Source organism: Lycium barbarum, chromosome 1 (assembly GCF_019175385.1).
Source record: "Lycium barbarum isolate Lr01 chromosome 1, ASM1917538v2, whole genome shotgun sequence".
Classification (NCBI taxonomy): Eukaryota; Viridiplantae; Streptophyta; class Magnoliopsida; order Solanales; family Solanaceae; genus Lycium; species Lycium barbarum.
In genome coordinates, this window is record NC_083337.1 from 32,016,221 (window position 1) to 32,038,411 (window position 22,191).

A 22,191-nucleotide genomic window follows, 5' to 3' on the forward strand; every position below is an offset into this window, starting at 1 on the left:
GAACGCGCTACTATTTCTAGGGAAAATTGAGCAACATTTACTTTTTTTATACTACTTTCCTTACATTCTATATCAAATCTTAAACGTTCATAACAACATTCTCAATATGATAGACAACACTCATCATTCGTTTACAATATCCGTATTTCACAATTTGTCTTCAATTTCTCCATAATCATGGTCATGGTTCATTGTTGCATTTTTCTCACATAGGATACTTATTCCATGTTCAAAATTTCATTCATAACATTTTTATAATAACAAAATATCAATGATCATGGCTCAATTCAAACCTTTACTCAACATTGCTACTATTCACACTTTCATGACCCATTTCTTACATCTTTTTATAATCCAAGTGTTTCAACTCTTCCATACCCTAAATAACATGTAAATGCCATAAAACTTACCTTAGATGTTGTAGTAACAAGCCTTGAGTGGTATTACTTTTCTTGCACCAAAACCCTAGTTTACTTCTCTTGAAATTTCTTAACTTGGATGAACTTTGATGAGTTTCCCACACTTGGTTTTGTTGATTTGATGAAGTTGATCATCAATTTCTCATGAGTTCTTGTATATGAAATGTGTGGAAGTTTCTATAGAAGTCTTGAGTGTAGAGAATGAAAATGAAAATGAAATAAATGAACTTGGGTCTCTTATTTAAAACTTGAAATCTGATTCGAAATGAACAGTAGTTGAAAGTGCACAGTGGTCGTAAACTCGGTTTACGGTCCGTATTCCGATTTACGGTCAGTATTTTTTGGGCGTATTTAAGCATAACAGAACCAGAAAGGTAGGCTGAGGACATGGTGGTTTACGACTCAGTTTACGGGCCGTATTTCAATTTATGGTCTGTATTTCAAGTCGTTTTTAACCATTCAAGTCTTTGGCAGAAAGTTGAAGTTTTGTAAGTTTAAATACGACATGGTAGTTTACGGGCCGTATACCACTTTACGGTCTGTATTTCATTTTACGATCGACTGGGCCAAAGTGCAAATCTGAAACTTTCACGTCTTCAGAACCTATAATTAGTCATTGTGGAGCGTAACCTATCTCTTATTCCCATTACCTTTGAAATCTTACTTAGGGTCATCAAATGTCATTCCCTTCTGATTAAAACATTGTATACTTGTATTCTTCGTTAGTCTATTCACTGTACGAGATTGGAAATTTTCGAGGTGTAACATTCTTCCCTCTTTTTGGAACATTCGTCCTCGAATGTTAAGTACTCGGGAATTCTACAAAAATTTCGCCAGAGTTTTCCCTATAATATGGCACTACCATCCTGTCACAACAACCCATAATAATTCTGCCTCACAGGGCTACAACACAATAAAACTATAAATTGGCCACACTATCCTTGTTTACCTCTTACTCCTCTTTTTAAATATCCACTTTGTCTCATTGGCGACGTATAATTACTTGCGAGTTACATAATCGTTCTTGCGTGATTCGTGTACATACATATCTATACATATACATGTATCCATATCTGCATTCGTACTCATAATCGTACTCATTTACATATCGTATCCATGGTCATATTCCTATATATATCATTTTCAACGACTTTACCGCTGGTGTCTTTACCTCTATTCTAGTATAACACCGTCATCCTTTACAATACCACTTGAGTTATTTGCTCTCAATGTCACGTGGTTCAAGGTCTTCGCGAATGGTTTCCCGTACAACCTCAGATGCCTGCTCAATTCGTGTTCGTTTATTTACTAGTCCTTGGACTCATTTCTGCGCAACTCTCACTCTTTGTTTTAGAGTCTATATCTGTCACATTTTAGGATCCATCGTCCCAAATCTCTACACTTGAATTCCCTTTACTCGTTTCCCCCCTGTAAGGGTTTTACTTGTACCATTCTCAAATCCGTTGTCTCTCCTTCAAATCTTGAATTCATACATCCCTTATTACACTATATCTTATTCATGTCATTTTATCGTAATTCATAGCTACGATAATTCCTGTGTGAAGTCTTAACATACTCACCTTGTAGTCTTGTAACCAATTAATATAACCGATATAGCAATCCGAACAAGGATGTATTTTACTTAGCTCATCTACTCCAATTAACAACTTTTGTCCCATAGAGATGCTTACCATAGTAGTAGGTCTAGTTATCCTTACCATCCATATAGTGTCACTTGCCCTCTTCTTCGGTGCTCAAAGTTCACTTGTAACGTCATCATTGTTTTCCAGGGCCTAAGTCTCATACACCACTAATACCCCTCATGCCTCTTATTCTTTTACTTTTGTTTTGCACTCAACACTGATTTCAAAACCAATCATAATCGTAGTATATTTATCATTGATGATAGCTTCACCCTATCGCTTTGTCGTCGTACAGTAAACTCATAACTCATGATCATCATTTTCTTTTCGACTCTTTACTTCATATATTTCACTCGTTCTAACTTGGTATAGGATATTCGTAGGGAATGCATCTCCCTTTAATTATAACGCAACTACTTCTTAAGAACGCGTACTTCGTGTATTTCCTTCTCTCTTTATTCTCGTTCTTATTCCTTCCTTCTCAATTTATCTTGCTTTCTCCCGCTTTATAATCAATCATAAACTACTGCTACTTTGCCACATCACTTTCCTCTGATTTATTTTTCAAGTTGACTTCCCTTTTTTACTGGCTATCAGTTCTGTCATGGAGGAATCCCTATGCTGGACTTTCCCTTAACAAGGTCTTATAAGCTTTCTCATCTACTGCCCCATGGCTCGCTTGTTGGTTTTACACTTGCATTCACTCTTTATTCATATAGAACATGTCACATCCTTAGTCATTTCCTCACTATACTTTGCATTACGGTTCTGGTTGTGTTCTCATTATACCCTGACCATAATCAAGTCTATAGAGTGACACTTCTTGATCTCATTCGCAAGCCTGCTTATAACATAGGATAAACCTCGTGAAGTAAGCATACTCAACCCGTTACTCATTCTAATCAGTTCTATCACGCTCACCATATAAATTGTTTTACCAACGTGTTCTCATTCATTATAACCCTTCATATTCGTACTTCTGTCTCCGGGTACTGTTACTTTAGTTGCTAGTAAACTTATCGCCTCTTTCTCTCGGTATCGCATTCCATTGGAGTTACCCTGTCTCTTCTATGTCGTGCTTTAGCACTACCAGTCTTTCTAATTTACCCTAGTATTGCTCTTTACCATATCATTGTTGATATTATAATTACCGTTACTCATCTCTTGTAGTTGTTAATGATACTCCTAACTCAATCTCGTCCTGCCATTACCTTGTTGCACATCATCATTTCTCGTCAGGACATATCACGAGCTTGTACCTTGTCTCCTTCAAATTCTAGGAAAACTTCGGCAGAGTTTCTTTTGTAAGCATAACAATCCCAAACCATTAAAGGATATAAATAGTAGAGCTTGTCTCATAAGTTGTGCCTGCACACTCGGTCTGGAATTTCAATATCTATATACATACACATATTATTTATATTCGCTCACTGTGAATCAACTTACTCGTAAATCATGATTCGGGCTATCACTAGGTTACTAACAAATATAGTCATCTCAGATTGTCGGATTGGCTCATATTTTTCACCTCAACACAATCATCACAACGGGGGTGATACATGACAGCATAGGGTCTGAATCCATCGATGCACACATATCGTAAAAGACTACTGACAATATACCTGGGACAATATCAGGGGAAGACTCAAGATCCTGTCGCTCAGCTAACGCATGAATATGATGTTGGGATCCACTTGGACTGGGCGCTCCTCTTTGGTATCTATCACGACCTACTAACATCTGTGGCCTTGGCCTTGGAGGGCGTACTGATGACGAAGAGCCAGCTACTAACCCCATAGGTCGAACCTCATCTCTACCACGCCTCCATAGGCAGTCTTGCATGATATGACCTGGCCGAGCACAGGTATAACAAACATCCGAGCCCAAGCGGCACGTTCCCTAATGTAACTTGCGACACTGAGTACATCGTGGTACCGGGGATCTCGTCTGACTAGAACCACTCCAAATCTGAGAACTGGAAACTCTAAGACTTGGGGGTGACTTAGAATAAGTAGATCCATCAAATCAGGGTCTAAGAAACTGTGGAGGAGCACCACTTGGTGAACGAACTAAGTGCCTAGAGAATTGTTGCCTCGGAGAACCCCTACACTCATGATCGAACCCTGAAGAACTAACTCTCTTTCTCCAACCCCTGTTATCAAGGCCCACATCCTACCGCTGAGCTTGAGCGGCTACCAATTGAGTCAGTAGAAGAATGGCCTGTCTTATCTCTTGGCCCGAGGCATCTGGTGGAGGAACGGGGGGTGCTGGAGCTAAAGCTGAGGCTCCCCTCTGATCCTCAAAAGTGTGCGAAGTATGGGAAAACCGAGGTGGGGCCTTATTCTGGGGTTCGCCCTCCTCTACATCTATAGGCGGCTCTTGTTCAAGTCCTTCTTCCACCACCATCTTTCCCTTCTGGGCTACCGTAACTTTTCCTTTCATCAGCTTTGCTAAAATTATAACACACAATTAGGGAGGGGATAATCTTATAATACAGCTCTATCGCACGATCTCTTCAGATGAAAGATGGTCATTTTTACTAAATGCCCTGTAGCCTCTTGTTTATTAGCGTGGCACGCAACACACCATAAACAAGACTCTACTAGACACGGCTCGCAGACACTTCCTAGAACTGAACTGCTCTGATACCACTTTTGTCACGACCCAGCTAGGGGCCGCGACGGGTACCCGGGGCTAACCACCGAGCACCGCTCGATCTATTTCTCATCATGCTCATTTGGCTCTTTTATCACATTTATACTCAAATTGTAGGAAAATAATATTTCATATGGAAACATATATACTTTTATATACATATGCCTCTCGGCCATCAAAGTAATATATATACATAATAACCTCTCGTGAGACCATCTAACCCACACTACGTATCTACGAGCCTCTAATGGAGTGCTAAGCATAAGGATGGGACAAGACCCCGTCATGCCCAAAATACATATACACGAATATACACAAAAGAATCATCATAGGCACCTCCGAACAAGGGAGTGCTCTCAATCAGCTACTAGCTTCTATGAATCAGGATCAAGCTCACCTCCCTGTCTACCTGTCGGCATGAACACAGCGTCCAAAGAAAACGGACGTCAGTATGAACAATGTACTGAGTATAAGAGGCATAAACAATGAAGTAAGACAATGATATAAAAAAATATCAATATGGAACATCTGTATCTGACTGTCAAGTACAAAGGAAATATTGCATGCTGGCTTACTCATAATCATCATCATGTCATGTATGCATAAATGTATAAGCTAGTCGTCCATATAGGTACGGTGTGATAATCATAACATTAGTCTGCGTCCAGGCCTCTTGCGTCCGGCGTATCATCTCATGCCGCCCACTAGTGGTGCTATCTGTGCCATATAGACACGGTGTAATCATCTATAAGCCGCCCGCCTTAGTGGTGCTGCCCAACCATATAGACGCGGTGTAATATCATCAACATGTACTCATCATAATGCATGCATGGAAACTCAAAGATGGTTATACTTTATCGAGGTGACATAAGGTCGTGAACCCTCGATTCCATTATGGAGCATTTATAAATATTCTGCCTCACCTTGAAGGAAATAATATATAAGGTGAGTGTGTACAATGAACAACGTCATTAACTTTATAGGAACATCATCTCATGAGCTCTAGAATCTTTAGGCTTAAACTCATCATTACCATTATTGGACTCATAATATATATCTTATCTCATATGGTTATTCAGGAACATAGACTCGTAGTTTTTCCGGAATGTAGGAGAATCATGAAGAAAATAGGAAGTCATGCTTTAGGATTCATGCCATTAGAAATAAAGGAATAGCCTCACATACCTTTGTCATTTACTAATCTATCGCTTGTTTGTTCTCCTTTAGTGTGTACGTTCTACCTTCAATAGAGAATTCACATTAACGTTAGTTAATCGACTATAAGAACGCGCTACTATTTCTAGGGAAATTTGAGCAGCATTTCCTTTTTTTATACTAATTTCCCCACATTCTATATCAACTCTCAAACGTTCATAACAACATTCTCAATATGATAGACAACACTCATCATTCGTTTACAATATCCGTATTTCACAATTTGTCTTCAATTTCTCCATAATCATGGTCATGGTTCATTGTTGCATTTTTCTCACATATGATACTTATTCCATGTTCTAAATGTCATTCATAACATTTTTATAATCACAAATTATCAATGATCATGGCTCAATTCAAACCTTTACTCAACATTGCTACTATTCACACTTTCATGACCCATTTCTTACATCCTTTTATAATCCAAGTGTTTCAACTCTTCCATACCCTAAATAACATGTAAATGCCATAAAACTTACCTTGGATGTTGTAGTAACAAGCCTTGAGTGGTATTAGTTTTCTTGCACCAAAACCCTAGTTTACTTCTCTTGAAATTTCTTAACTTGGATAAACTTTGATGAGTTTCCCACACTTGGTTTTGTTGATTTGATGAAGTTGATCATCAATTTCTCATGAGTTCTTGTATATGAAATGTGTGGAAGTTTCTAGAGATGTCTTGAGTTGTGGAGAATGAAAATGAAAATGAAATAAATGAACTTGGGTCTCTTATTTAAAACTTGAAATCTGATTCAAAATGAACAGTAGTTGAAAGTGCACAGTGGTCGTAAACTCGGTTTACGGTCCGTATTCCAGTTTACGGTCCGTATTCTGTGGGCGTATTTAAGCATAACAGAGCCAGAAAGGTAGGCTGAGGACATGGTGGTTTGCGACTCAGTTTACGGGCCGTATTTCAGTTTACGGTCCGTATTTCAAGCCGTTTTTAACCATTCAAGTCTTTGGCAGAAATTTGAAGTTTTGTAAGTTGAAATACAAAATGGTAGTTTATGGGCCGTATCGACTGGGCCAAAGTGCAAATCTGCAACTTTCACGTCTTCAGAACCTATTATTAGTCATTGTGGAGCATAACCTATCTCTTATTCCCATTGCCTTTGAAATCTTACATAGTGTCGTCAAACGTCATTCCCTTCTGATTAAAACATCGTATACTCGTATTCTTCGTTAGTCTATTCACTGTACGAGATTGGAAATTTCTGAGGTATAATAATCACCAGCCATCAAGGCTGCTAAAACGTTACAACAATATGAATCGGTGGGGTTATGAAACGTCTAATGGTACACACACATCTATGATCCTTTACATAGAATACAAGGGACCATGAAGGCCGATACCAATAGACTGCAGCTCCAAAGTAAGCGGAGCGCTCCTGAGCTTCCGCTGATAAAGCTCCTATGGATCAGATCCATCTACCTGTCTACCTGCGGGCATGAATGCAGCGTCCACAAGAAGGGACGTCAGTACGAATAGTGCATTGAGTATGTAAGGCATCAATAACAACATAATAAGAAATATAGAACATAACAGCGGATAAAGATAAACTGTACATTTGATTGCCTCTTAAGGAGGATACCATACATGCACTGTAAACTTTTTAAATCAATTTGTACATAAAATCATGGAAGACATCTGAGACATTTCAATGAATGTGCAAAGATAAATAAATCATTATGGCTATATCAAGAAAACACATATATCTATAGAAATTCCACAACATACGCCACATCGTCACCCCCAAAAACATCACAACATAGGCCACAGCGTCACCCCCTGTCAATTGTGCCTTATATATGTAAACATTATATCATAGGCGACTGCGTCACCCTGTCAACTGTGCCTTATATATATAAACATCACATCATAGGCCACAGCGTCACCCCCTGTCAACTGTGCCTTATATATATAAACATCATATCATAGGCAACAGCGTCACCCCCTGTCAACTGTGCCTTATATATATATATATATATATATATATATATATATATATATATATATATATATAAACATCACATCATAGGCCATGGCGTCACCCCCTGTCAACTGTGCCTTATATATATAAACATCACATCATAAGAATGAGTGCAATGCAATGAAAAAATGAAATAATTGTTATATCCTGCATTTTCGAACGTCGAATTATTTGTAAGCTGAGGTGGGGCCCACACGTCAAGACTTTTTTTGGGACATGTCACAAATTATATGAATCACATATGTGAAGTTAAACACAACTCAAGAAGGACCCTTGGGCCAAATCAAAGTGGAAGCCCTCCAAAAGGACAATTTAAGGAAGCATTTTCGGATGATTTAACTTCTAGGGGCAAAAACGGTATTATAAGTTTGCAATTTGGGAAAACGTCCAGAAATATAAGTTGTAGATAATTGAATTATCTTTCCATCCATAGGTCGTAGGCCCTCATACGATATCGGGATCAAAAGTTATGGCCGTTTTACTTAACGAACATCCAGTCAGAAATTTTAACCCTGCGCGAACGCGCCCAGAGGGAAGCGCGATCGTGATGAACAATTTTCCAGCTGCTTCTGGCAGCTTCCAAAACAATTATAAAGAGGGGGAGACCCCCTCATTTTCAGTCCAAAACCACGAACACCACCCCAAAAATCCCAGAAAATATCCCAACTTTCCACCACCAAATTTTAGCCCAAACCAGGTATAATTTCCCAATGTCAGTCCGAATAGCGTATAGTTTTCACTGCAGAATCGTATGGCAGTGCGTTGTGGCATAAAACTAAGGTGAAAAAGGGAAGATACAACAATATTAAAAGGAGAAAGGTATGAATCTCTTCCTATTTGTGTTAATACTAGTTTATTTACGAAGGAGACGCGATTAAATAATTGTATACTGAGTTAATTACTTATAAAAGTTGGAAAACAGCGTGTGGGCTGTTTTATGGAATATGTTGATATGAAAAAGGATATTATTGATGTTGGTATTGTTGTTGTGTTGTTGACTGCTGAATTAAAAATTCGGGCTAGGCATATAAGCAGGGGAGATGCTGCCCAAATTTCTGTAGACAAATAGTGAATTAAAGAATGCTAAAAGTCTTACTATTGACAATTGGTAAATGTGACCATTTGTAGAGTTTGAGCGAAACGGGAATTGAATTTGGACAAGCGTAAGACGCAGCTAAGGTATGTAAAGTCTTTCCCTTCATTCTTAGGCATGTTCTGAACATAATAGGCTCGGCCGCGAGCCTTAAATACGACTCCGTTCCTCGGAATTCGATATGGAAATCTGCTCCAATTCCTTCAGTAAGATTGAAACTATGTCCTTATAAAATATCTTTAAAGTATGCTTTTGTACGAAACCTTCCTAAACGGAGTCGGAATACTTTCGAATGATTATGGATGACCTCATAAGGTCTTTTATCAGTAATTTATGTATCTTGCCTCGAGTTGGTCCGAGGTGGGCCCACGGAGCCCCGATACCCCGTGAATGATCTAAATTGCCTCATTTCCGTCCGTTTTTCACAGGCAACATCTGAACTATCATTTTGAACATAATATGACTGTTTTTATATAAATCTCACAATATGGTTTTGATATCTGAAAATCTAGTTCGGGTTATGATCTGTCGTGCCTCCCCAAGTGACGTGTAGGTGCGTAGTTTGAAAACTATCTGAATACTTTGATTCGATCTGCCAGTTGGCCTATTTCTGTTCCGTTGAATCTGTACGACGATCTGTACGTATGTGGTTTTTCATTAATCAGTTCGTGCATGTGCTATGATTCCTTTCACCGGATCCCGGGCCGGTATGTATATCGTGCGGATGGGCCGCCGAGCCCCATATGTGAATTCCGAAGTATGATGTGTCCGGTTTCGGGGTACTGTGGTATATGTCCGTCCCCGATTACCGAGGGTATATTATGAAGTATGATGTGTCCGGGCTCGGGGTGTTGTGTAATCTGTCCGCCCCCGGGTACCATGGTTATGTTATGATGTATGACGGAGATTGGAGAAGAATTTCTGATATATGTTGTGTTGTGGTGTCAATGGCAGGAGTGGCGACCACGTTCCTGTACCCTATATACGATTCTGTCTGTTCGTCTGGATTATCTGTCCGACCGGTTATGATTCTGTCTGTCCGTCTGGATTATCTGTCCGACCGGTTATGATTCTGTCTGTCCGTCTGGATTATCTGTCCGACCGGTTATGATTCTGTCTGTCCGTCTGGATTATCTGTCCGACTGGTTATGATACTGTCTGTCCGTCTGGATTATCTGTCCGAATGGTTATGATTCTGTCTGTCCATCTGGATTATCTGTCCGACTGGTTATGATTCTGTCTGTCCGTATGGGTCTGGATTCTGTATGTCCGTATGGATTTTGATTCTGTCTGTCTGGACCATGATTCTGTCCGTCTGTCGGGACTATGGCTCTGTCCGTCCGGCTTATGATTCTGCCTATTATATTTCTGTGCTTCTGGTCCAGATCATGATTATGTTTGATATATTTCTGCTTTACATACTCGGTACATTTTTGTACTGACCCCCGGTTCTTCGGGGGCTGCGTTACATGCCCGCAGGTACAGACGCACCTGGAGATACGCCGCCAGTTTAGGGCATCGGTTCTGCAGTTTGGAAGAGCTCCCTTTGATCCGGAGCGTGTACTTTTGGTAAATATCTTTTGTCTTCTGTATTTTCTGTATGTATGGTTACTCTGGGTACGGCGGGGCCCTGTCCCGTCATCTGATTCTGTATGTCTGTAGAGGCCTGTAGATAGATATGTGGGTTACGGGTTACATCTGTTCAGGTAGGTACGAACGATCTTGCGACTCCGTATGTATGTTAGCCTCATCGGCTTATCTGTGGATTTCAGTATGTTCAGGTTTGCACATGTGTACGCGTGCCGTATCTGTATTAGCTCGAATCTGTAAACACTTATTTTGAAAACAAAAAAAAAATTGTATAATACGCCAATTCTGATAAGTAGGTACGTATGGGTATCCAGTTAGGATACCAATTGCGGCCCACGGGGTTGGGTCGTGACAATAATAGAACTTGGTAATGTCACAAAATATCTTTACACACATATTATACTCACAACATGCATAAGGGTTCAAACATAAGCTACCACTTTAAAGGAATGACGTAAGGTCGGTAATCTCTGATTTATATTATGGAACAACCATCATCGCTATGTCTCACCTTGAAGGAACAAGTAACATAAGGTGAGATCAACAACAATGAATAAAATCGAGAAAATTATGAAATAAGCTCAATAATCTCATAATAGCATTAAATCGTAAGCTTTGGAATTTCGAGAGTTAAAATCATCATCCTCGTGTTCATCATAGAAAATATCTCATCTTTGGCATCATAAGAAGCTTTCAAGAATAATTAACTTCTAGCTTTTGGAAGTAAGAAAGTTATGGAAACATATATGGAACCCTAACATAGGAAACATACCTTTAGAAAGAAAGGTTTTAGCCTTACATACCTTTTTGGTCTCCTTCTACTAATTTTATTCTCCCGAGCTCGCAACTCTACACATAAACCATCCATATCATTAGGCTCAATATCATACACTTGTCTCAAGCATTCAAATGAAATCTTTTTAGAATCTGCCAAAATTCAGGCAGCATCTCCCCTGTTTATATGCCTAGCCCAAAATCATAATCCAACAACAACAACAATAACAACAATACCAAAATCAACCACAATATTATCAACACCAATATATTCCATAAGATATCCCACACGACATTTGTCCAATTTTTCAACCAACCATAACAACATCCATAATACCATAATCAAAGAATTATATTTACTTTAATCTCAAATTAATCCAAAATCCCCTTTCAAATTCACCTCATGGCCATCAACTTCAATTCAACACTTTATGATTTTTCTCCTATGATTCTGTCCTCTCTAAGGCTTGATAAATCTTTACATCATCTCAATCATGTAAATAATAGGAAGAACATACCTTATAATAGAAGAACTTCACTTTATTCACCCCTTTCCAAGATCAAGTTCATCACCACCCTAAAGAAAAACAAGAACAATTATCTTCCACGGATTTTCTTTGAGGTTTTGATGTTCGTATTCTCTCTTAATAATATGGAAAGGCTATGGAAGATTATGGAAGATTATGAAGGATTATGGAGGATTATGGAATATTATGGAAGATTATGGAATATTATGGAGGGTTATGGATGTTACATCCCGTATTTTCATACGTTGGAAAGTGTGCGAGTTAAATGATATTAGTAACGGACACGAGGTTATCCCCCAAGCTTATAGGTGGTTAAAGTGATGGTACGCATGTATCGTAAGGATTTGAAGTTAAACCAATCGAAGGAAATAAGTTTCGTCGAGGTTCAAATTTATTTGAATGGAATACGGTCCAAGCTATAATATCCTGTATTTTTGAACTAGAAAATTTAATTATCCAACATGAGCAAATTTACCCGAGCCTGGAGAATTCGATCGTATCCAAGGATGAAAATCAAGAGCTCAGTGTATACGAGAAATGAAGTCCCAAAATTATTTAAGACGAAAAAGTGTGACGACGATGATTGGAAATAATATTTTGTGTGTACCAGACGGGGTTTGGACTAGTGCTATGCCACATGATCATGAAAATGCGTATATGGAGTGTGTCAAAGGTGATCAATATTTAAGTAAATTGAGACCAAGAAATTAATTATGCGGTGAAAGGTTAAATAAGGAATTTATTTGTGGTATTAGTTTGGGCTATGGACAGGTGTTGTTGGGAACTAACGTGTACACCTATGAAAAGGAGTCAATTGATGACTAAGAGGTTTATAAAGTGAATGGCCTTACACGTTAGCAAATCCACTAAGTAGATGAACCTTTTTTTCTTTTCACTAATTTGTATGGCATTTATCTCCTTCATATAATACAATTAAGGATCATTTGCCAAGTACCTTCTCCATGGCTGGAACGTTCTTGACCATATTCAAATGGTGAAGAAAATATTTTCAAACCACAGCAATGTGAGCTACAATATTAAAGAAGGAAGCAAATTATCTTTTTTCTCACAAACAACATACGGATTTGTGTACCGCTTCGGTTTCGTTGTTCCGTTTTATCGCGTTGTTGAATCCGGGATTTCTTTGAAGTGAAGTGAGGTGGAAGGAGATTACTTCTTGGCATATGAGGTAAGAATTCTCCTCTACTAGATATATTTAAATTCGTCTAGGTCATAGTTAAATTGTGAGACGAGAACTACGAAATTAATTGCGGGAAATCGGATAAATGATTATTGTTATCATATGGACTGTTTGGTGGTTATTATAAATTATTTAGTGAGCTGGAATATCATGAAATTTGCTGTATTTATTGTTATCCTGCTTGTTGTTATACTATGTATATACGAAAATAAAGAAGTGTATACAAGTATCGATATAGGAATTGATGAAATAGACGCGAACTTACGAATAGAATTGTCAATTGATATAGTTGGAGTCGTGGGCTGTTTCTCTTGTTGTAAATATATGATATAAAGCCGAGATTTGTGGTAAATGATGCCCTTATCATATTGAGAATATTTTTAAGGTTAAGAAGAAAACATACGAAAAGGTGCCATGGAGTATACAGATTGTAATTCGAGCTTGTCGCTCGTTATAGAGTATTATGAAGTTGTTATGGACATGCATGTTGTGTTTTTGGGATTTATTTGTTGTTGGGATGATATACCAAGTTGGGAGATGCTAATGATATAGAGGAGATGCTGCCCGTTTCGTTTTAGAATTAAGTCATCAATTAGTATATATAATATACGAAAGCCTTCTTAAGTCACGTGCGTATTCTTACGATTATAGGTTTATCATATTAATTGTGGAAGTTCTTGGCTGGACTGAGCTCTTGAACGACGTGAGGTATGTAAAGCCTATCCCTTCTTTCTTTTGGCATGTCCTAGACGTAAGTGATGAATGACATGAGCTTTGGGGTAATTCCATTCATAAGTTCCGAATATGATTCATGATTCTTATTCACTTCTTGATGTTAGAGCTTTTAAAGTAGTTAAGCCACTGCCCTCGAGCTTTCTATATATTGTATAGTATAATCGTATGTATAAGTCTCTATTCCTACAGGCTCTATAATGACTAATGTCCTTAACTTTCATAAGTTGTCTCGTATTGATTTGATACCTGTCTATGATCCCTGAGACGTTATTTAATATAGTTCATAATGATATTCAAAGAGCCACTAGGATGGATAATGTTCTTGATTTCCAGAAACTATTTTATTATGTCTTGATACGTGTATATAATCCTTGAGGTTCTATTTTTATATAATCCACAGCGACATTTGAAAGGTATTTGATATGACTATTGTCTTGGTTTTCAAATGATGATTCGTTTTGATTATTCTATTGAGTCTCAGATATGATTTAATTTGCATATGGTTTCTCACTACTCTGCTCGTGTATGCCTCAATACATCTTTCACTGAGTCCCGGGCCAGGACATGTTTTCGTGCACAGATCCACTGCATTATTCACCGAGTCCCTCACTAGAGGGCCGGGACACGTTATATATATGTATATGATGATATGATGATATGGGGATGGCGGCCAGGATGGCACATGATGATCTTATTCACCGAGTCCCTCACTAGAGGGCCGGGACACGTTATATATATACATGATGATGATATGATTTTATTTACCGAGTCCCTCACTAGAGGGTCGGGACACGTTATACATATGCATATGAACAGGATGATTCTCTAATGGTGACATTAAGTTTCATAACGAGTTAAGTCTGATATTGACACCATGATTTATTATTCAAAGGTAAGCCTTGTGGTTTTCTGGTTATTGTACTGGTTTTCTGTACTCCTCACTTTAGTATGATCCTGTTTATTGTATTTATGCTTTACATGCTCAGTACATATTCCGTACTGACCCACTTTCTTCGGGGGGCTGCGTTCATGCCCGCAGGTACAGATGCTCACGTTGCTAACCGCCAGCTTAGGAGTCCTATTCAGCTATCTTGGAGAGCTCCCTTGTTCCGGATCCTAGATTTTGGTACAGAATCTCTGTGGTGTATATGTACTTTATCCAGGGGTACGGCGGGGCCCTGTCCCGTCATATGATACTGTTGTTACTCTTAGAGGTCTGTAGACATATGTGTGGGTTGTGTATCGATGTTGTTCAGTTGTGTCTATATGGCTTATGTTTTGGGACGTTCCCATTCGTAGTGGCAGCCTTGTCGGCTTGCGTAGATATATATATATATATATATATATATATATATATATATATATATATATATATATATATATATATATATATATATGTTTTGAGAAGTAATGTGTTATGATAGCCTTGTCAGCTCGTTTATGGCGGGGATGTTCCCTTATATATTATGAAAGCCTTGTCGGCTTATGTACTATAATGTCTGTTGAAAGTTGTACCTCCCCAGGAGACAAGTTGTTGTGATACGTCTAAATAATGCGATAGTTTTGAGACGACTTCTTGCCTTGGTATTGATAAGTCTATATTATGCTAGTTGTGGATGATTATAGTTAACAGGTACATACGAGTGTCCAGCTCGGGCACTAGTCACTGCCTACAGGGTTGGGTCGTGACAATGGAACCCTCAAGAGGTCTCAAGAACTCTTTAGAAGTGTGAGGGATGAGAAGATGGTGAAAAAATGATGAAAAATGATGGGTTAGAGGGGCATTTATAGGTGTGTTGGGTTGGGTACTGTAGCAACCCGATTACTGTAGCAGTGCGTTTCTGCCCCGTCAACCTAACTTGTAACGTCCATAATTCTCTACTTCAATGTCGTATTGACGAGCGGTTTGTTGCGTCGGAAACTAGACTCGACGAACTTTATTTAGGCTTTTGAAAAACCTTAAAAATCCTAATATACTAGGCGATATACCCCTCCAAAATTGACCCAAAATTCTGTCCAAAAATCCACCAATTTTTCAAAATTTTCGATAAGCTTATGTTCTTCGATTTGGTTGATCTTGGAATCTTCCGAAACTCTCCAAACATGTTATTTATCATTAATCGTGCTTTATAATAGTCATGTCCTTTGGTTCCAAGGTTGTCCTTCCCGGTTACGACTTACGAGATCATAATTCATCCTTTACTCAAACAATATAGTTGATAATGCTTCGTTTCTCATAATCCAATGTTGTTTTACCTAGCCATAGCTCGACATACTTACGTTCAAATTTAATAAGTGTTTCTCTGAAAGTACGGGGTGTAATAGTGTCGTTATGACTAGTCAAATTGGATAGTGACAAATTGGTATCAGAGCTTTAGGTTAATCGGTCTCACAATACTTGAAAAATGTCTAGTAGAGTCTTGCAGATCGGTACGATGAGCTCCATATCTATCTTCGAGAGGCTATAGGACAAAACTCTTATCTTTTATTCCTTATCGTGCGTACTTGAATCTATTGTGTTCTAATGATTTCCTTGTTTCACTCTCTCATAGATGGTGAGGACGCGTTCAGCGGTTGTCGGATATTAGGAGCCTGCATCCGCACCAGTACCAGCTCGCAGAGTTATTGCTAGAGGGGGAGGCAGGGGACATAGTCGAGGGCAGGGTAGGTTTAGAGCTCGTGTCCACGCACCAACCAGGGCTCGAGAACTAGTTGCTGCTCAGGGTCAAGATAGGGAGATACCTCCAGGTCCCGAGGATGTTCACGAGGAGGAAGTTGCTTCGGCAGATGAGGTTGCACTTGTTCAAGCACCTCCAGGGTTTATTACTACACCGGTGATGCAGGATGCCTTAATCCACATTTTGGGCTACTTCGAGGGTGTGGCCAAAGCGGGTATAATTCTGGTTACGCTAGAGGGTTTATCAAACCACGGTTGGGGCTCAGACTCCCGAGCAGGTTGCTGCAGGATTTAGGACCCCAGGGGCACAGCCAGCTGCTGATGTGGATCCAAGTTTCCAAGTGTTCTAATTTTGGGTATTGTTATTTGTCCCGTTACCTAGCCTACCATGATCGTCGATGAGCAGAAGAGGTGGGATAAGTTTGAGAAGATGAAGCCACCACAATATGATGGGCGTCTTAATGATGATGCCTATGAGTTTTTGGTTAATTGCCACGAGTATTTTCACAATTTAGGGTAGGTTGAGTCCAACGGAGTTAATATTGTTGCTCTGCAGATGGTTGGCCCTACCAAGTAGTGGTGAAGGTTTGTTTTTTACTAGACCAGCTGGTCACCTCCACTTACTTGGGCTGAGTTTTCTCAAGTGTTTCTAGAGAAGTGGGTTCTCGCAGTTTGAGGGATGAGAGACGGGTGCCGTTTGATAGGTTGGAGCAGCGTATGATGTTCGTGACCGAGTATAAGATGATGTTTCACTCTCTCTCAGGTCATTCTTTGACAATCTACCTGATGAGAAAGAGAGGATCAGGAAGTTCATCAGGGAACTGTCGTATCACCTTCGAGTCGCAGCAACTCATGTGGCCTCTGCGGGATATACTTTTAAGCAAGTGGTGGATGCCACTAGGAGTGTTGAGATTATCAGGCGTGATGATTTTGGGGGTAGATCGGGAAAGAAGCCCCGCAGCTCAAGCAGTTCTGGAGGCGCCTCATCCAGATGTAGAGGTTATTAGGGGAGGGGTTTTCACCCACAGTTTGGCAGGCCAATTGAGGCGGAGATTTAGACTTTACCTGTGGTTCTTCCGGTTGCAGTGGTTATAGTTCGGGACAGGGTTCCTAGGGTTCTTATTCCTAACCCAGAGGTTGAGGAGGTTATTCAGGCCCTTCTAGCTCCTCTCAGTAGCCTATGTCCCATCGCGGATATTTTAAGTGTGGTAATATCGGGCATTTTGCTAGAGAGTGCCCCAGGCTTAGATAGGGTGGTTCGCACCCCAGTCCACAAAGTTCAACACGTAGCTCAGCAGTACAGCCGGCTAGAGGTGGTACATAGAGTGGTAGAGGTGGTTCCCAGTCTGGTAAGGGGTGGTACACAGTCAGGCTGTGGTGGTGGTCACGGAGGTTTTCAGGCTGAGGGTGGTCATGCTCAGTTCTATACGTTCCCAAGTATACCAGAGGCAGAGGCTTCTGATGCTGTCATTACAAGTACGATTTTGGCTTGTCATCCGTCGGCTATAGCCTTATTTGATCTGGGTTCTACATATTCTTATGTCTCCACTTATTGTGCTTTGGGTCTGGATATGATGTGTGAGTCACTTGATGTCCCAGTTAGAGTTTCTACTCCTGTTGGGGATTCTGTAGTGGTGGATCAGGTGTACCGATCCTGTGTTGTGACCTTTATGGGGTATGACACTTGGGTTGTTTGATGATCCTAGACATGGTAGACTTTGATGTGATCTTTCGTATGCGTTGGTTGTCCCCTTATCATGCGATCTTGGATTGCCATTCCAAGACAGTTACGTTAGCTATGCCGGGAATTCCTAGGTTAGAATGGAAGGGTACGGTTAGTTCAGCACTGAAAAGAGTAGTATCCTATCTCAAGGCTCGACGGATGGTTGAAAAAGGGTGTTTGGCTTATTTAGCCTATGTTTAAGACACTAGCGCCAACACTCCTTCAATTGACTCAGTGCCAATGGTCAGAGAGTTTCCCAGGTGTTCCCTACTAATTTACCAGGTGTTCCTCCAGATCGCGATATTGATTTTTACATTGACTTAGAGTCGGGAACTAAGGCTATTCCCACTCCTCCTTATCAGATGACTCCCTCTAAGTTGAAAGAATTGAAGGAGCAGTTGCAGGACACGTTGAGCAAGGGATTCATCAGACATAGTGTTTCCCCTTGGGGTTCTCTGGTGTTGTTTTTGAAGAAGAAAGATGGGTCCATGAGGATGTGTATCGATTATCGGCAATTGAACAAAGTCACAATCAAGAACAAGTATCCCATTCCTCAGATGGATGATTTATTTGACCAGCTTCAGGGTGCATCGATCTTCTCTAAGATTGATTTGAGATCCGATTATCACCAGTTGAAGATTAGGCAGGAGGATATTCCTAAGACAGTTTTCAGGACCCGCTATGGTCATTATGAGTTTCTAGTCATGTCTTTTGGGTTGACTAATGCCCCGACAACTTTTATGGATTTGATAAACGGTGTCTTCAAACCGTATTTGGATTCTTTTGTTATTGTATTCATCGATGATATCTTGATATACTCTCGCAGTAGAGCAGAGCACGAGAAACATCTGAGAATTGTGCTTGAAATCTTGAAGGATAAGAAGTTGTACGCCAAGTTTTCGAAGTGTGAGTTTTGGCTTAGTTCTGTAGCGTTCCTTGGGCATTTGGTGACCAAAGATGGCATTATGGTGGAACCTCAGACGATTGAGGCAGTTTGCGACTGCGTTAGGCCTTCTTCGGTTATCGAGATTAGGAGCTTTGTTGGTCTCGCTAGCTACTATCGGCATTTTGTAGAGGGATTTTCACCTATAGCATCTCCTTTGACCAGATTAACCCAGACAAATGTACCTTTTCAATGGTCGGATGAGTGTGAGGTGAACTTTCAAAAGCTTAAGACTTTGCTGACCACGGCTCATATTTTGACTCTTTCCGTTGAGGGAATGGGCTTTACCATATATTGTGATACTTCACAGATTGTCCTTGGTTGTGTTCTGATGCAGAAAGGACAGGTTATAGCTTATGCTTTAAGGCAGTTGAAGGTGCATGAGAAGAACTACACCACTCATGACTTGGAGTTGGTGGCGGTGGTCTTTACATTGAATATTTGGAAGCACTACCTATATGGTGTGCATTGCAAGGTGTTTACTGATCATACGAGTCTTCAACACATTTTCAATTAGAAGGATCTAAATTTGGTGCAACGGAGATGGTTGGAGTTGCTCAAGGATTATGACATGTCCATGATTTATCATCCGGGCAAAGCCAATGTAGTGGCTGATGCCTTGAGTCGAAAGGCGGTGAGTATGGGTATCCTTCTATGTCTACAGATTGGAGAGTGACTGTTGGCTATGGATGTTTAGGCCTTAGCCAATAGCATGGTTAGATTTGATATTTCGGAACCTAGAAAGGTTAAAGCTTGTGTGGAAGCACAGTCTTCCTTATTGGAGCAGATTAGAGCCCAGCAGTTTGATAATGTAAAGTTGTGCAAAATTCGAGGTAAAGTGTTGAAGGGAAAGGCAAGGGAGTCAATACTTAATGATGAGGGTATTTTAAGGATCAAAGATTGTGTATGTGTACCTCGGGTTGGGGATTTGACTAGGTTGATCATGGAAGAGGCTCATAGCTCGAGGTATTCTATTCATCCGGGAGCTATAAATAAGTATCGAGATTTGAAACAACATTACTGGTGGTGTAGCATGAAGAGGGATATTGCGAAATTTGTCTCTCAATGTTTAAATTGTCAACAGGTGAAGTACGAACACCAAAAGCTTGTTTGGATTTCTCAAAGGTTTCCTATTGCCGAGTGGAACTAGGAGCAGATTGCTATGAATTTTGGGGTAGGGTTACCACAAACTTTGGGAAAATTTGATGCTATATGGGTGGTTGTGGATCATTTGACCAAGTCAGCTCATTTCATACCTATTCAGACTATTTACAACTCTGAGAATTTGGCTAAGATCTACATTTGAGAGGTAGTTTGTTTGCATGGAGTGCCCATCTCTATCATTTCAGATCGAGGGACTCAGTTTATATCTCATTTCTGGCAGACATTGCTGAAGGAGTTAGGTACCCGGGTTGAGCCTAGTAAAACATTTCACCCTCAGACCAATGGTTAGTCCGAGTGGACTATTTAAGTCCTTGAGGATATGTTGCGGGCCTGTGTGATTGATCTTGGTGGTCAATGGGACCAGTTCTTGCCTTTGCCAGATTTTGCTTATAACAAAGTTATCATTCGATCATTAAGATGGAACCATTTGAGGCGTTGTATGGTAGGAGGTGCAGTTTTCCAATTTGTTAGTTTGATGCTTTTGAGGTGAGACCTTGGGGTATGGACTTGTTACGGGATTCATTAAACAAGGTTAAGTTGATTCAGGAGAGGCTTCTTATAGCCCAGAGCAGACAGAATAGCTATGGGGATCGGAAGGTTCGTGACTTAGAGTTCATAGTTAGTGAGCGAGTATTGCTCAAGGTTTTACCCATGAGGTTTGGAAAGAAAGGAAAGTTGAGCCCTAGGCACATTGGTCCTTTTGAGATCGTTGAGCACATTAGTCCTTTTGAGATCGTTGAGCACATTGGTGAGGTAGCTTATGAGTTGGCGTTCCCTCCTGGCTTATCGGGTGTTCACCTAGTGTTTCATATTTCCATGCTCAAGAAGTATTATTCGGACGGCTCTCACGTAAATCAGTGGGATTCAGTGTTTCTTGATCAGAACCTGATTATGAGGAGGAGCCAATTGCCATCTTAGATAGGCAGATGCGCAAGTTGAGGTCAAAAGAGATTGTTTCGGTAAAGGTTCAGTGGAGGCATCACTCGGTTGAGGAGGCGACCAGGGAGACTGAGCTGGACATGCGTATGAGATACCCTCAGCTTTTCACCGATTCAGGTATGTCTTTTCTCTTTCATGTTAGAGGACGAACATGTGTTTAAGTGATGGATAATGTAACGACCCGTTAGGTCGTTTTCACTTTTTTGCTATTTTTCCTATTTTAGCCCTCTGGACCCTCCCCTAGCTTCTCTAGGGTGTATTTGACTTATGGGGATGGGTGGCATGACTCCCGAGGCATTTGGATGTATTCGGAGTGAGAAAATGGAGTTTTTGAGAATTCTTAAGTGTTGGGTTGACTAAAGTCAACATCGGGATAAATGAGATTTTTTGAGGGATTTCGTCAATTCCATTAGGTCCGGAATGTCGATTATAACTTGGTAGAGTAGTTGGTTCAGTTCCCGAGGGGCTCGGGGCATTTTGGTCTTTTGGTTGGAAGATTGGTTTTCAGGCATTCGAGATTGTCACGGTCAAGATGATCTCTTTTCAAAATTTAGAGGGCGCAGATGAGTTTGTACCATGTTTTTAGAGTGGTCTGCATACTTGGTTTTTATCCGGGAGGTTCCAGATGAGTCTCGGGATTTCGGGGCAAATAAGTGAAACACCAGATTTTGTGGGTGTCCGATGCGTCACATCTGCGGACCTAAGAGATTTAATGAGATTCCGTAGATACGAGGGAAAGGCGCAAGTGCAAGGCAGCATCTACGAGATCGCTAAGCAGAAATCAGATATTTAATTCATACTTCGAACTTGGACCTTCCATTCTCATATTTTCACTTAGAAGCTCGGTTTTTGGGAGACTTGGAGAGATTGTGCAAGGATCTCCTTGTGGGTAAGATTCTAACCAT

The 22,191-nt window shown here is 40.1% G+C and overlaps 1 protein-coding gene across 1 annotated transcript; it reads left to right on the top strand.

Annotated features, from left to right (window-relative positions):
- The first annotated feature begins 20,848 nt into the window (after nucleotides 1-20,848).
- On the top strand, nucleotides 20,849-21,530 carry LOC132610962 (uncharacterized). The gene is made up of 3 exons (XM_060325372.1): nucleotides 20,849-21,137; nucleotides 21,230-21,403; nucleotides 21,511-21,530. The coding sequence occupies exons 1-3, from the start codon at nucleotides 20,849-20,851 to the stop codon at nucleotides 21,528-21,530; spliced, it is 483 nt and encodes a 160-aa protein (XP_060181355.1).
- The last annotated feature ends 661 nt before the right edge of the window (nucleotides 21,531-22,191 follow it).

Excerpts from the sequence above, each read along its gene's own strand:
- LOC132610962 (XM_060325372.1), top strand. The coding sequence starts at position 20,849 with ATGGACTTGTTACGGGATTCATTAAACAAGGTTAAGTTGATTCAGGAG. Across the intron at positions 21,138-21,229 it reads GTTCCCTCCTGGCTTATCGG|AACCTGATTATGAGGAGGAG; the intron begins GTGTTCACCTAG and ends TTTCTTGATCAG. Across the intron at positions 21,404-21,510 it reads TCAGCTTTTCACCGATTCAG|CCCTCTGGACCCTCCCCTAG; the intron begins GTATGTCTTTTC and ends TTCCTATTTTAG.